Genomic DNA, 16,524 nt, shown 5'->3' with positions numbered 1-16,524 from the left:
GATAATCACAGCAAGCTAGATGGAGAAACTTCCTTAATCAATTATGATTTGGAATGCACTGCATAAGATAGGGGTATATATGGATTCCATAGGTGGCAGGTTCAGAAGAGTTGGATACATATTTGATACCGCTGAATTCAGATGACCAGAGATAGGGCTGGAGAATAGTCCCAGCTGGGTAGTTCTTTCAGGATCCAGTACAATTTCTATCACAGTGCCATTTTTCTATCAAAAGCAATACATGAACATTTCATTTTATTGGACCTTTGATAGTCCAAAAGGTTTACATCAGTTGTCCATGCAAGTGTCAGCATTAAGTGACAAATTCCACAAACTGAGGACAGCTTAAACAGAAAGATTCACTCTTTGTCCATTGTACAGTCACACTAGCAAAAATTTCAAAGATAACTACATGTTCTTTTGTTCAAGTGTTACTCTAAATAGCAGCTGCTTGACTTCAGACCAGAGCTGATCCGGAGACGCACTGAAAATGTTATCAATCTCATAACCCATTAAGTGAGGGGAAGCACACCATCTTTAATCCCAAGGGACTGCGAAAGACAATACATCTGAGAAAAGCTATTTCTAAACAGTCACTGGCAGTTTTAGCACAACTCTACAGTGATATAACATTGACGAGTTATAGCTGCAGATGCGTGGGTTTTGTTTAATTATTTTTCCCCAAATAACTACCACAATCTTGAACCATTTTAAGGTCCCACAGAGAAAAAAAATAAATTTGTAGGTCCATTTAGTTTGGATTGCTTCACTTGTTTTAGAAGTAGTGACTGAATGGAATTTCAAATCAAACCCACAGCACTGAGTTAATTATATTTAATAGGGTGAGCATCAAAGTGAGAAGATAACTGTTTCAAGCCTGTGAAAATGTTTCAGTTGATAGCTCAGTAGAATCTAATCTTGGAAGACTCAGTCTATGAATACCAAGTTAATCCAAAACATGTTTATTTACATGCTACTTGAATGCATAAAGGATTGTTGCTCACTATTCTGGAAGAAGCAACTAAATAGTGAAGAAAAACTACTGAAGATCAATAAAGACACAAAGAACACTTACTATTTCTCAGTGTACTTTATTATCCTGTTTTCTACAGCTGAAAGCCCACAGGACAGCAACAGGTAGCACTGAGGAATGATCAGAATTCCCCATCAGTACGATCTCCAAAGTACAAAATAAAGGCATGAAAAGGCCCAGACCTTTCCCAGTTTGCAATTATTAACTGGATAAAACACCCTTTTGCCAGTGTAAATACATGGTGCCTCAACTCTCAGCCTTCAGTGAAGTGGGATGAAAACAGCACCAAACTGTATTCACCTGACACTAAGGCACATATCCAATACCCTGTATACAGTTGTTACATTATTGTGTGGAACTATAGTTGTTTCAGAATCACAATGTAAGACTAAGTACAAGTTGTGCTGGGGAATGTTTTGACACTTTTTAAATTCAGACTTTGTTGGAAAAATATGCCACTTTTGTTTTACAAGTGTCTCTGGTCTAGTTAGCGTCTGATACCAAGAGCAGCGAGACATCAATACCACAATTTTTCTTTATTTTCCTAATCAAATAAAAGCAAGATAGATCACCAAGTCGTTTGAATGGCATCCTACATGCCTACTTTCAATATGAAATTTGATTTTGTTTTCCTCCAAACTCTTTAGAAATCCAAAGCATGACCTGAATACAATTAATAAATCTTTGGCACTCTGTTGTTTCAGCTGCTACAGTACAAATTGTGGAGGGGAAAGAGCGGGGGGGGGGGGGGGGGGGGTTCCAAAGTGCTATCCGGCAGATTAGGGCATGATGCATTTTCATTTTGATTTCTTGAACCTTTTCAAATCCCTCTGCATCATTTACACTTTTTCACAGTTTTATTTCTCGTTACAGGGGAAGAAAGGCTTCTTTTTTTCTTTTAAAGAGATAGTATCCTTCATGATGTGAAGAGAAAGCAACAAGCCCTCAGCCAACATGGCCATCAATTCAAAAATACCTGGTAGGCAAAAGTGGTGGTATGACAATGATGGCAAGATACAACAGTGGGGATATAGTTGCCACCTTGACCATACAGCACTATTATGGTTATTTCCAAATAACTGTCACTGATCACCAGATTTGCTTGACCACGATCCCTTTGTTAACCTACATGCACTGAATTTAGAGGTATGGAAATAAAACATCTAAACACACCATTTATCTATCTATCCCAGCGTTCTTGTAAAACACAATGCATCGTTATTTTTCAAAGCAAATGGCAGTAACACTGCTAAAAATAGGCCACCTTTCATTAAAGGTCTATACAAAATTTTGCTGCATTTGAGAAACTATATGGATATTTTCAAAAATAGTTGGAATAGGTTAAATGGCATGTTGTTTGGATCTGATTCAGTGGATGAAAATATAGCCAATGCAAGCTATTTAGAAAGGGGATACCATCTCCTTAAACTAGGCTGAAGACTAACTAAAGCTTCGCACAAGGAAGCTCTGAACATTCATCAGTGTTTCCCAATAAGAGCAACTCTCATTCAATTCTTTTGTGCTGCTTCAGTAGATTCAACTCTTTAATGCAAATGCTAACCATTTAAGTAAATTGTAATGTATCTGAAGTAGAGAAAGTGTATGCCTTCTCACTCTCACACACTCATCCCTGACCAAGAACCTCAACCTCATTATTCATGCACGAATTTCCACATAGTACGATTACATCAGCCAGGCTGAGGATCCAATTTTCCTCCCAGCAGCAATGTCCATAATCCTTTGAATTTATTTTCTTAAAACACTCCCGCTGTTTGAGAGAAAGGGATTTCTTCTCGTTCTTTGTTGCAGGTTATGTTGGCCTCTGTTTCGGCGTTCAGTCCAAGATACTGCTGGATCAGGTGGTGTGATGCAAACCTCACTCACTCATTCTCACATTCTCAAACATTCAACATCCTTGCACACTCCTCACTTCTGTTCCAAAGATTTGAGAATTCCAGTGGGGCCTCAGGTGTCTTCCTCATCCCAATGCTGTCAGAATCTGGAACAAAAAAAATATACCAGCTGAAAATTCCCCAGTGCAGCTCTCAAACCCCAGGATGCTCTTGTTTGGCACTGCCATCTAGTTCAAATTAATTATTTTAGAAAATGCGAGTGGTCAGAACAGCTGCTCAGTTATCCAATGGTAATCTATTGTTTGGTGGGCTTCGAGTCAGACAATGGCTCATTTAGAGGGGGAAGACTTTAGAAATCAGCTGCATTCCCTGAAACTCTGAACATCTGCTCCACTGTAAACTATCCTACATCCAATCTATTTTTCATTTTCTTTCATCTATAACCTTTAATTGGAATCTTTGCAAGTCTTGCCTGTGGAAAATATTAACACTCAAACATCAGCCCTAGTCTTGGTTGAATCTGTCAATTGTCCCACTCATTGTTATATGGTTGATAGGAATGCCTGAGGCATGAGGGAAGAGCATTAGTGTTAATTGGACCTGAACTGTGGTATAAATATACAGTGTTAACAAATCAGAGGGGTAAGTGCTTTAAGGAGTGTAGCTAATGGAAACAAAACTCTCATATTTAAGGCTGATCTAATTCTTCATCCCTAGTGGAGTCAAGGGTTATGGCAGAAGGGCAGGAAACTGGATGAGCGTCAATCCTATTGAATGGTGGAGCAGGCTCAAAAGGGCCAATGGTCTTATTTTAAATCAGATGTAGTGCTTGTGTAAATATATTTGATTATGTGCAGCAACACCAACTTGTCATGACTGCATTATACAATCCCATATAATACAAGAGAAATTTCACTGCTACAGAAGACAGCAACTCAGTCAGTTCCGTTCCTCTAGTGAATTTCAACCAAGAGGTGATACAGGCCAAGTGGGAAAGAGCATTTGCTCAGATGTGGGAGGTTCCCATTTCTTATGGTCTCATGGTCATAAAGTATAGGCTTGAATTCAGTTTAAAACAATTACTTTTTGGAGTATAGCATTGGCAGTAGAGGATAGCTGAATCAATGTAAAGTTTGGGATAGGATTACCCACCCATATTCTGAGTGAGACACTTTCAGTGAACAAATGTAGCTAGGTTACTTCTTTGATCAAAGAGCAATCAAGCCGTGGTACTTACATTGCTTATCTTGTTTCTGCAAGGTCAAGTTTTTTCAGAATTAAAACCATAAGACACAGGAGTGAAAGTAAGGCCCAGTGACTCCACTGCGCCACTTAATTATGGCTGACATGCATTTCAACTCCACTTACCAGCACTCTCCACATAGCCCTTAATTCCTATGATCAAGAATTTATTAAAAGTCTTCAAGGCAGAGATTAATCGCCCAGCCAGCCCACCACTCTCTGGCTGAAGAAGTGTCTCATTTCCATTCTAAACTGACTCCCTCTAATTCTAAGGCTGTGCCCACGGATTCTAATCTCCTCACCTAAAACAAATTTCCAGTGTCCACCCTTTCTCAGCCATGCATTATTCTGTAGGTTTCTATTAGATCTCCCTCAACCTTCTAAAAGCTAATGAATACAATCCCAGGATCCTCAGCCATTAATCGTATGTTAGGCCCACCATTCCAGGGATCATCAGTGTGAATCTCTGCTGGACACGCACCAGTACATATTTCCTTTTCGATGTCCAGATAGATTGCTGGCTTTCCCTGGTCTGACCTACTTGTTACCTCTTCAAAGTATTCCAACAGGTTTGTCAGGCATGACATCCCCATATTAAATCCATGCTGACTTATTCTAATCTGACACTGCATATCCAAGAATTTAGAAATCACATCCTTAACAATGAATTCTAGAATTTTAACTACAACCAGAGGTAAGGCTAATCGGCCGAAAGTTTTCCATATTTTGTCTCGATCCTTTCTTGAACAAGGGGGTTAGAACAGCGATTTTCCCATCACCTGAGACATTCCCTGACTTCAGTGACTTTTGAAAGATCACAACCAACGCCTCCGCTATTTCCTCAGTCACCTCCCTCAGAACTCTAGGATGTAGTTCATCGGGGCCAGGAGATTTATCTATTTTTAGACCTTTTAGCTTTTCTAGCACTCTTTTGTAATGGCTACCATACTCAACTCTGCCCCGGACTCCTCTGATATCCCAGTGATTTTGGTCACTTTATAGGCTCTGTCTCTTTGATACATTTCTTGACTTCCTTTGCCAGCCACGGCTGTCTAACTCCCCCACCCCGCCGAATAATCTTTTCTTTGGGATGAACCTCTGCACTGCGTCTTCAATTACACCCAGAAATTCCTGCCATGGTTTCTCTACCGTCTTTGCCGCTAGGCTCTGCTTCTAGTCGATTTGCGTCAATTCCTCTCATGCTCCTGTAAATACCTTTAACTGTAACACTATTACACCCGATTTTGCCTTCTCTTTCAAACTGCAGACGAAACTCTACCATGACCGCTGCCTAAATGTTCCCTTAAAGATTTTTATAAAAGTCTGGCTCATTACATAGCACTAAGTGTAGAATAGCCAGCTCCCTTGTGGGCTCCATCACAAGCTGTTCCAAAAAGCCATCCTGTAAGCATTCCATGAATTCCTTTTCCTTGGATCCACCAGCAACATTATTCATCCAGTCTACTGCCATATTGAAGTCTCCCATGATCACAGCGATCTTGCCTTTCTGACATGCCCTATCTCCTGGTACATCCTGCACCCCTGGCGCTGACCACTGCTGGGAGGTCTGCACATAACTCCCATTATGGACTTTTTTTGTCTTTGTCGTTCCTCAACTCCACCCACAGACTCCACATCATCTGACCCTGTCATTCAGGGCCACAGATTTAATTTCATTCTTAACTAACAAGGCAACCCCACCCCCTCTGCCCAGCTCTCTGTCTTTGATATGTTGTAAATCCTTGGATGTTTAACTGCCAGCCCTGAAGCCTCTGCAACTACGTCTGTGATGCCTACTACATCATAATCATTCATGATGATTTGCACAATTAATCAATCAATCTTTGTTCCGTATACTACAAGCATTCAGGTAAAGCACCTTAATGCTAATTTTCTTATCCTCTGATTTCCAACATCTCTAGTAATATAGCCTAAGTTTTTCTTCCTTTTTGCTTAATTCATAGTCTGCCTTGAACTTAAACCCTGCACACAAGCTAACCTGCTGCTTATCTTTCTACTTAACTCCATACTCCCTGTTGCTTTCCCTTTCCCCTGATTCAAGGAACTGATAAAAATCGACTGGGGAAAGACAGTAGAGCAACAATGGCAGGAGTTTCTGGGTGTAATTGAGGACAGAGGTTTGTCCCAAAGAAAAGAAAGATTATCTGGAGTGGGTGTGGGTGTGTATTGGATTCAGATCATTTGAACACGGATGAATATTTGGACTTGTATGGATAAAATTTATCACAATATCTGTAAACAGCTTGAGGTATGAGGTTAGACTGAAATTGGGAAAGGTGGAAGATCATACTATGGAAGTTTACATAACTCAGCAGATTATATGCAACACCGCATAAATTGGATTTTGAAATTTCCCAATCTGGGCGCACAAATTTTGGACTGTGCTAAAATATAAAGTATGGCCTTCTAGTTTCTACTGGAGTTAAAATTTGTGAATAAAACATACACTAGAACAAATATCAAATGCTCAATTCCGACAAAAAACAACTTTCCTTCCCAGCAGCATTCATAACAAAAGGACAAATTGACATATGGCAAGAAAAGGGAGGGCACAATGCTAATTGGTGAGACCTGCTACATATTGGCAGTAGGTGACATTACAAAAGGAGAACTGTAGTTAACAGAAATCAGGACAGAAATGCTATCGATAATTTTAATTTGGGATTTGCAATAAGCAAACAAATCCCAAAAATGCTTAGGGTGCAATTTTAGGTGTAAATCAAAATACCACTAAACAGTGAAATGCCTCAAACTCCAGTGTATTCAAAATTAAACTGAAATGGAGGATGCAGAGAAAGGATATGGGGGATAGAGATCATAAAAGGGCATTGTATTGGTCACAAGCATTTTCAGTTTAGCAAAAATTTATTGGTTGCCTTGTCTTTCAATTGAGCAGTATTGAGACAGTAGATTCACATGTACCATAAGGCAGCCATTCTGCCCATCAAGTCTGCTTTGCCATTCGATGAGATAGTAACTGATCTGATAATCCTTAACTGCTTAAATGCAATATTTTCTCAATGACATGTTAAAGTTAACTACCCTAGTCACTTTTTGTTGGCTCCATCCCTTTTTCAACAAACACTTTCCCAAACCTGAGACTTTTCCAGAATCTAAGAATTCTGGCAAGATTACTACCAGTGCATCCACTATTGCTAGAGCTACTTCCTTTAAAATTAGAAGGATGCAACCTATCAGGCCTGGTGAACTTGTCAGCCTTTAGTCCCATTAGTTTCCCTAGTACTTTCAATTTTTCTAGTAAGGTTTTAAAAAGTCATTTGTTCAACCATTTTTTCTGCTAAATTCCTTTCCCTGTCCACCCAAGCCCTCACTTATGTAATTATCCTTAGTTGTTTCTGACACGTTTCTCAAATGCATAATGTTACAGTCACTGTTCTCTAGTGGACTTTAAACCTGTTTATTTTACATTAGATTACACATTACCAGGTCAAAAATAGCCTGAACCATAAAAGAGAAGAGAATCGAAAAAACAGCTGTAAAATTCAAGTCTGGCAGTACCTGTATTTTCCAGAGTTCTAAAAAGCCACCAGACAAAAGGTTAACTCTGCTTTCGCTCCATAAATAGAAAAAGCGTGGCACTGAAAAAGCAGCCAAAAAGCAGGAGAGTCAACGTTTCAGGCAGAAGTCCTTGCTCAGGGATTTTATGGGGGTGTGGAGGGGGAAATGGGGGGGCTGGGCAGGAAGGTCACTGGAGGGTGATAGAGAGATAAAAGGTGGGGGGTGATGGTGATAGGTCAGAGCAGATGCCCTCCAGCACATCTCCAGTTCGTGCACCTCTGCCCTTGAACCCCACCCCTCAACAAGGATAGAAACCCCACCCCCCAGTCGTCACCTTCCACCCCACCAATATTTGGACACAACCATCATCCTCTGCCATTTCCACCAACTAGAGTCAGACCCCAAAGACCTATTTCCCTCCCCAACCCAATCAGCATTCCATGGAGACCATTCCCTGTGTGACCCATTCATTAGGTCCACGTCCCCACCAACCCACCCTCCACTCCTGGCACCTTTCCTTGCCACTGCATGAGGTATAAAACCTGCACCGGAACCTCCCCTCTCATCTCCATGTAAGGCCCCACAGGATCCTTCCACATCTGGCAGAGATTTTCCTGCACATCCAAACACCTCACCCATGTGTCCGCTGCTGCTCTTGATGGGGTCTCCTCGACTTTGGGGAGACAGGATGCCAACCTCGCAGAATAGCTCAGAAAACATCTTGGGGACACATGCACCCAAAAACCCTCAATGCCCTGTGGCAGACCACTTCATAGACGTGCAAGGCCTGGATTGCCTCCACCATGAAATCCAATCCACCTGACACCTAGAGGAAGGACACTTCATCTTCCGCCTTGGAATCAGTCCATTTCAGTTTCCTCATCTTGCCAGCCTGCACCTTATTCCAGATCCAACCTTCCAACTCAGCACCACCCTCTTGAACTATCCTACTGGTCTATCTTTCTGCCCATCTATCTGCTCCACCCTCTGCTCTGACCTATCACCATCACCCCTCAACCTAATTATCACCTTCTAACCTACCCTCCCCCAGCCCCACCACCCTCCATTTATCTCTTAGCCCTCTTCAGCTCCCCACCCCGCATTCCTGAAGGGGTTATGCTTGAAATGTTGACTCGCCCGCTCCTCGGATGCTGCCTGACCTGTGCTTTTCCGGCACCACACTTTTTGACTGATCTCCAGTGTTTGCAGTCCTCACTTCCTCCTTGCTCTCCTCCAATGTTGCCAGACGTACATTTCTCCACTTTGCTTAGGTTTCAGATTTCTAGCATTGCATTTTTCTTTTCATTTTAGTCTGATCTACAATTGGATCCAGAACACTTTCAGGAAACAGTCCAAATACAAAATCTCTCTCATGGTCACTTCTGCCCATTTAATTGTTTCCGATCAACTTTAAAGTTGTCCATGATTAATGTACTGCCTTTTCTTCAGGCATGCCATTATCTCCTGACTAATTTTGTGTTCTACATTAGAGCTGCTGTTAGGAAAGGTGCGTTGTCTAATCCCAGACATATCTTCATGTAATTTTTAAAATTCTATCTATTCAGATTGTACATTATCAGGATCCAAGGTTATTTTTTGCTAACACATTTCAACTTATATGAACAGTTACCCTACCATCTTGACTGCTTGTCCTTGAGGGGGAAATGGATTGACTAAAATGTCACCTACATGGAGTAGAAAGGATCAGGACAATTTAAGGAATTTGTTGCAATTATTCATTATTAAACAGCTGGAATCAAGTTTCATTCACTAATGAAGTTGTTAAGTCAATGAAGCACAGAATAACCTGAATATGGTAAATGATACATGTTTTGCATGCAGGAATAAGGAATGGGAGTACAATAAACTCAAAATAGATCTGCACAAGTTAGCAAAGGACACTTGTAGATGATAGGAAGTCTGTTCTTGGCAAGAAATTTTAGTGAGATAGTGTTATGGATTTAAAGGAATCCAATCAAGGAAAGAGCATTTCTGTATTATGTTTTGAAGAGTTGACAACTACATTGACAGTCAACAATAATATATGGTAAGATTTTTTTTTAGATTACTTACAGTGTGGAAACAGGCCCTTCGGCCCAACAAGTCCACACCGACCCGCCGAAGCGCAACCCACCCATACATATACCCCTTACCTAACACTACGGGCAATTTAGCATGGCCAATTCACCTGACCCACACATCTTTGGACTGTGGGAGGAAACCGGAGCACCCGGAGGAAACCCACGCAGACATGGGGAGAACGTGCAAACTCCACACAGTCAGTCACCTGAGGCGGGAATTGAACCCAGGTCCCTGGTGCTGTGAGGCAGTAGTGCTAACCACTGTAAAGAAAATAATTGTGGACAAGTGAATGAAAAAACTTCAGGAGGGTCTGGACTTTAGATTACTATATTCGTTACTTACAATGTGGAAACAGGCCCTTCGACCCAACAAGCCCACACCGACCCTCCGATGAGCAACCCACCTAGACCCATTCCCCCTTCACCTAACACTACGGGCAATTTAGCATGGCCAATTCACCTAATCTGCACATTTTTGGACTGTGGGAGGAAACCCATATGCAAACACAGGGAGAATGTGCAAACTCCACAGACAGTTGCCCGAGGCTGGAACTGAACCCAGGTTGCTGGTGCTGTGAGGCAGCAGTGTTAACTACTGTGCCGCCATCAAAATTCCTCACTGATGACCTGAAATCAGTGAAGGATTCCTTTAAATGCTTCCAAAAAAAAATTTTCCACAAGATTTACCACGTGAAAATGCTTCAGAAGCCCCCTGCCCTTCATTTAACAATCTTGACTTCACATGACTTCTAACCTCCGCATTATCGCCATCTAATAAATCCTCCTCCAGGAGCATAAGTGTTCTCAATAAAGGCTTTTATAAAGTTGAGACCTGCCCAAGATTGTTCACTCTATCCAAAATCACTGTACTCCAGGAGAGAATAAAAACTAGCCAGAAGACAATTCCTTTTCCTTCCCAGTGTTAATGTGGTTAGTTCTTCTCTGAACTGCACTTTGGATTTCCAAATGTCACCTCACTTTTAAATACAATGGGGAAAATAAACCAAGAAATACAGTCTCAATATGGTCTCTGGTGTTAACAAATACTTCCAGATTTAAAATTTTAAAAACTTTGTCCTCCCTTCTCAGTGGGATCATAATTAGAAAATAGCCCATTAAATTTTTTTCAAAATAATCTATTAAACAAGCGCAAAGTGCATAGAATTCAAAAAAAATGCCCATTAAGTTTACTTATTTTAAAACTTGTTTCAAGAAAAGTGTTTCAACAGCAGCTTCTAGTATAAAAACAAGAACAAAGCCACTGAAGATAACCAGTATAATAATCATCCTAGGCAACAGATGTCTTACCAAGCTTGGTTTTTCAGTTTTCGTAGCTCTTTAGTAGCCCATGTTGCCAAAGTTTTAGTTTTGTTCGTTTTTGATCGTCTTCCTTCAGTCAATAATTCATGAATCATAGGCCTGGCTTCAACTAATTTCAGTACATCCTTCCCAAATGCTGTACACAAATCTCTGAAAAACAATTCAAGAATCATAAAATGAACAGGTCTTGTAAAAATAAACTCCCTGGCCTCGCACATAGGCAGTTTTGAATTTCTAGAGAATATACACATCTCCAGAAAGAATGTATGAACAAGGCCATGCATTTACTTACTTGTAAAGCATATTAGAATCAGAATCCTACAATACCCCTCACACTATTCCTATAACCCCACATTTCCCATGGCTAGTCCATCTAGTCTACACATCCCTGGAAATTACTGGGTAACTTAGCACAGCCAATCCACATGACCTGCATATCTTTGAACTGTGGGAGGAAAATTGAGCACCCAGCAGAAATCCATGCAAAGAGAATGTGCAAACTTCACACTCACCTGAGTCTGGAATCAAACCCAGGTCCTTGGTGCTGTGAGGCAGCAGGGCTAACCACTGTGCCAGTGTTGAAAAAGTGGAAAACTACTGAAGCTATAAATGAGTGACCTTTCATTAACAGCTGTAAAAAAGCAATCGTTTCCCTTATCTAAAGCATGCTTACCCTATCAGTCCAGCAGCACAGGCAACTACCCCATCTGTGTGATCTTCATCTCGTGCAATGTGATCGATAAAAGAGAGAATGAATTCTACTCTTGGTTGCACCAACATCACATCAGCTGTAGAAGCAAATGCAAGTAGTTTTAAAACCAACTTCATCCAAATTTCAAATATTAGATTCATTAACTTTGAGCAATTAAACTTACGATGCACATTCTCTTGGTCACCCTTGAGACCTTGAATAATACCAGTATATGCCTCAAGACAACCTTCTCTTAGTTCGTTCAGGTAATCCACCATATCATAATCGGTCTAAAAATAAGTTAGAATCTTAGCACAGCTGACCAAAGTGCAAATACAAGCACATAGTTCAGGTACAACCTAAATTTATTAAACAGGATCTTTATAAAAATCAAATGTAAGAAACCAAATCTTCGCAATTTAAAAAACTTGCTTGATTTAATGGTCTAAACCATATAAAACAGAATTTCTGGTGTACAAGGTCACGATAATAAAAATTATAAAGATCTGAATTAGTTCAACATCATTCTGCCAAGTTAACTACACTTTTTCAAACAATGAAGTCAAATTGTGTTGCAGTGGGGTTTAAATGCTTTGAGCTGGACTTACTTTGTCTACTTGAGCTTGTGACGCCTGTTGGAGGGTATCCAGGACAATATCTAGATACTTCTTAAATTCTCCTGCAATAGCAAGGGCAATATCCCCAAACACAGACAGAATCTGTGGCTTAACAGATCGATGGACGTTTTCATTCTGAAAGAAAAAGAAATTACATCCAGTGTTCTAAGAAAATATTTCAAAATCCTACAACAGCTAGAACCCAATTTTAGATAATATAAACATACAGCAAATTTTGTTTTAACCAGTGCCACACGAACTGGCAAAAATTATACAACACTGGAAGCTTATTGTATTATCACAATCTCCGCAATGTCTGAGTAGTCAGTTGAGGGTGAGTGAAAAAATTCAAAGTTTCATTTAAGGAAACATTGCATTAAGTGATTTATGTTGCAAATGAAGTATAATAGAGGCGTGTATATCCCCTGTATTACGCTATTACTTTGTATAGTCTTTTTACATTGAAGAGGTTTACGTAATGAACCCAAACATTTGATCAACTGACTCCCAATCCCAAAAGTACCAGCAAATGAAACCTTTGCTGTACTTCAGGAAAACCTTTAATCGATAAAGCAAATTGTCTCAATCACCACCAACAGAAATTGACAATTTATAATCAAGTCATAGTAGTTTGAACAAACACAAAGCTTTCTAGATGTTAATCAAGAAATTAAATCTGGTATTTTAGATGCCAACTTACCCCCAGATTCTCTAGCAAAAGTTGCATCATTTCGTCACAGAAAGGTAGCATATTAGATTGGAGGGCTCTGCACAGGTCTCCAACTAGGCCCACTGCCGCAAGACACACCTTCAAAAACATTAGTATTTAAAACAATAGGCCAACTTTGATAAACCACGTTATATTTAATAATTATAGCTAGCCCAATATCCTTTATAATTAAAGCTACATTTGTCTGGGCTATAGTCAGTGATGGTACTTCTCTGCGGTGTTACAGGCATGGAACTTCACCCATACAAGTTTCCCATATAAAATCTTAGCACCAAAGGTTGCAATTCCATTTGGTATCAAGCCTCACCAAGCTAATTTCCACTGAAAGAAAATTCTAATTTGATCCATTTCATCAATCAATGCACAGGTTAAAGCCTAGGCAATGTGAAATATGTGCCAATAAATAAGCCATTTACAGCTATTTTTCTCTATCACAAAACTAGTGAGCACCAGTGTTACTGACTTTAATTTGCTCCTGAAAAAGAGATGCAGAGTTTGCTCGTGCTATTTTCTCAAAGTAATTACAAGCCGATAGTTAATTGTCAAGTTACTGAAAAGTTCTGAAAAATATTGCAGGTTCCTTGAGTCTCTTATTCATTAAGCTATCTTAGACCATTACACATAGGAGCAGAAATTTGGCCATTCAGCTCTTCCATTTAATCACAGCTGATAAAACTTCTCCACTCCATTCTCCTTTTTTCTCCTCACAACCCTTGATTCTCAAGAACCTCAGTCTTAAGTATACTCAGTCACCTGGCCTCCATAGCCTTCAGTGGCAATGAATTCCATAGATTTCACCACTCTCCGGTTGAAGTAGTTTCGCCTTATCTGTCCAAAAACGTCTTCCCTTCACCCGAAAGATGCAACTTCAGGTCCTAGCCTTTGCTACCAATGGAAGCATCTTCCTAACATCTACTCTGTCCAGGCCATTCATTATTTTTCAATTCAAATTCCCCTTATCCTTCTAAACTCCATCGAGTATCAGCCCAGAGTACTGAAATGTTCCTCATATGTTAAGCTTTTCATTCCTGGGACCATTCTCGTGAACCTCCTCTGAATATGCTCCAGGGCCAGTACATTCTTACTGAGATACAGCGTCGAAAACTGCGCACAATACTCCAAATGTGGTCTGACCAAAGTACTCGGCAAATGAACTAAACTATTAATCTGCATTTATATCATACCTTTAAAATAACAAAAATGTTGTGGGCCAGGTTGAGCTTCAAAGAAACTGCATGATAGACTGAAGTACATTGTCAGAGATTCCCTCTGCTTGTACTAGTGGATATTTGATCTAAATAAATAAGTTTTGCTATTTTGTCACCACCATTCAGCATAATCAAAAGAAAAAAGGTGGATTATTTATCCTTAATGGCTGCACTGGGAGCTTTTGAACATGTTCCAGACTGTATTTTGTTTTCTTCTTCCATCATCTGATGCTAAAAAAGGAGAAAAAGTTGGCACTTGGGATTGAAATCCTGAAACTGAAAGTGACCAATGATGGCAACCCCTTTTGCTGCAGAATAGTGACTCCGCTTCACAACTAATTCACGCCTTGTGAAGAATTGTAAGAATGTGAAAAGGTACAACAAAGGATCATTTTTAAAAATTATATTCAAGATCAGGTGAAGACAAGTAGTTGGGGCATGTTTTGGGGGAAAGGATGGTGAATAGGAAGGGAAAGATACAGAAAGTAAAGATTACAAGCCTACTTAGATGTGTTTCAGAGCAGATGGAAGTTACCTAGTAAACCTACCATCAGGATCTCCTCCCACTTCCCACCCACCCACAAAAAAAAAAGCATTCTTACTTGATATTCTGCATAATTCTTTAGTCCAATCCCTAGATAGGGTTTGAAGGCATCCATGTACTTCAAAAATTCTGAACCTAGTACTATAGAAAAAGGAGATTGATAATCATTTTCAAAGTGTAAGGAAGAAAATTAGTTGCTCAAAAGTGTAAACTGGATAATTAAAGCAACAGCATTTTAATCTTGCACAACTCAACATCAGTTATTCATCCATACTAAAATGGATCAATAGCAGACTCCGGTAGCTAGTAATAGCTAATTTTAAAGTTTGGGGAGGGAGCTCCTGGATTTTGACCCCGCAACACTGAGGGGACAGCAGTACATTTCCATGTGAGGAGGAGGGGGAGAAATTTGGTGGTATTCCCACAGTGATGATGGCACACTGATTAGCACTGCTACCTGTCAGCGCTAGGGTCCCGGATCAAATCCTATCCCCTGGTGACTATGTAGATTTTGCAAATTCTCCCCATCATCAGTGTAGATTTCCCCCGGGTGCTCTGGTTTCCTCCACAGTCCAGAGATGTGTTGGTTAGATGGACTGACGATGCTTAATTATCCAGTGTCCAGGAATGTGCTAAGTGGATTAGCCACAGCAAATGTAGGGTCTCAGGGGGAATGGGGCAAAAAAGGAGTAGAGTGTGGGTTGCTCTTTAGAGGGTCAGTGTGTACTGGATGGGCCAAATGGTCTGCTTCTATACTGTAGGATTTCCATGTTTTAATGATATCTGCCCTTTCCCTTCTATCTGGAAATGGTCATAGGCTTGGAGGGTAATGTGTATGGAGTTGTGAATTTCTGCACTGCATCTTGTAGGTGGTGCACATTGCTCTGCCTGAGGATAAGTGTGTGGTGGGTGGGAGTTGTGTATGCAGTGCCAAATCCAGCAGACTGCATTGTTCTAAATGGTAAAAAATGAGGTCTGCAGATGCTGGAGATCACAGTTGAAAATGTGTTGCTGGTTAAAGCACAGCAGGTCAGGCAGCATCCAAGGAATAGGAAATTCGACGTTTTGGGCATAAGCCCTTCATCAGGAATCTTTCCTGATGAAGGGCTTATGCCCGAAATGTCGAATTTCCTATTCCTTGGATGCTGCCTGACCTGCTGTGCTTTAACCAGCAACACATTTTCAACCTTGTTCTAAATGGTGTCAAACTTCAAGTATTATTGGATCAACCCTCACCCAGGCAAGTAAGTACACTCACTCTAAATTGGCAAGCCAGGAGCTGAGTTAGTAGCAGTACGGTTCCTAGCGTCTGACCTGTTCTTGTAGCCACTCCATTTATACGGTGCTCCAGTTTCTGATTAATGGTAATCCCAAGTATACAGATAGTGATGATAATTTAGTACGTAACTGAATGGACTTAAATAAGGCTTAGTACATTCCAAATACCTTCCTACATATATGAATTAGCAAATTACTTAATAGATATTGAAATTTCAACAATTTAATCATTTAGGGACTCAATTTCTATTTGTGGGATATAGAATCAACTCATTCATTTTAACGTAAGTGATCCAATTATTCGAGACTAAGTGCAAAATTTGCAATGTGTGTAAAGTATTAAAAACTAATTTCAAGGAGGGATGCAAACTAAATTGAATTAAGCCC

The 16,524-nt window shown here is 40.2% G+C and overlaps 1 protein-coding gene across 1 annotated transcript in view; it reads right to left on the bottom strand.

The window, feature by feature from the left end:
* Positions 1-1,075: 1,075 nt before the first annotated feature.
* kpnb1 (karyopherin (importin) beta 1) overlaps positions 1,076-16,524 on the bottom strand; it is a 41,114-nt gene continuing 25,665 nt past the window's right edge. Inside the window, exons 16-22 of the mRNA XM_060848669.1 lie at positions 14,918-15,000; positions 13,078-13,185; positions 12,369-12,512; positions 11,945-12,050; positions 11,743-11,857; positions 11,058-11,219; positions 1,076-3,032 (exon numbers count right to left, since the gene is read on the bottom strand). Coding sequence (XP_060704652.1) covers position 3,032; positions 11,058-11,219; positions 11,743-11,857; positions 11,945-12,050; positions 12,369-12,512; positions 13,078-13,185; positions 14,918-15,000 — 719 coding nt within the window. The 3' untranslated portion in view covers positions 1,076-3,031. The remainder of the gene's footprint in view (positions 3,033-11,057; positions 11,220-11,742; positions 11,858-11,944; positions 12,051-12,368; positions 12,513-13,077; positions 13,186-14,917; positions 15,001-16,524) is intronic.

This window comes from Hemiscyllium ocellatum, chromosome 32 (genome assembly GCF_020745735.1).
Source record: "Hemiscyllium ocellatum isolate sHemOce1 chromosome 32, sHemOce1.pat.X.cur, whole genome shotgun sequence".
Lineage (NCBI taxonomy): Eukaryota > Metazoa > Chordata > Chondrichthyes > Orectolobiformes > Hemiscylliidae > Hemiscyllium > Hemiscyllium ocellatum.
Note: the sequence above shows the minus strand (reverse complement) of the source record. Positions and strands in the feature narration are given on the sequence as shown.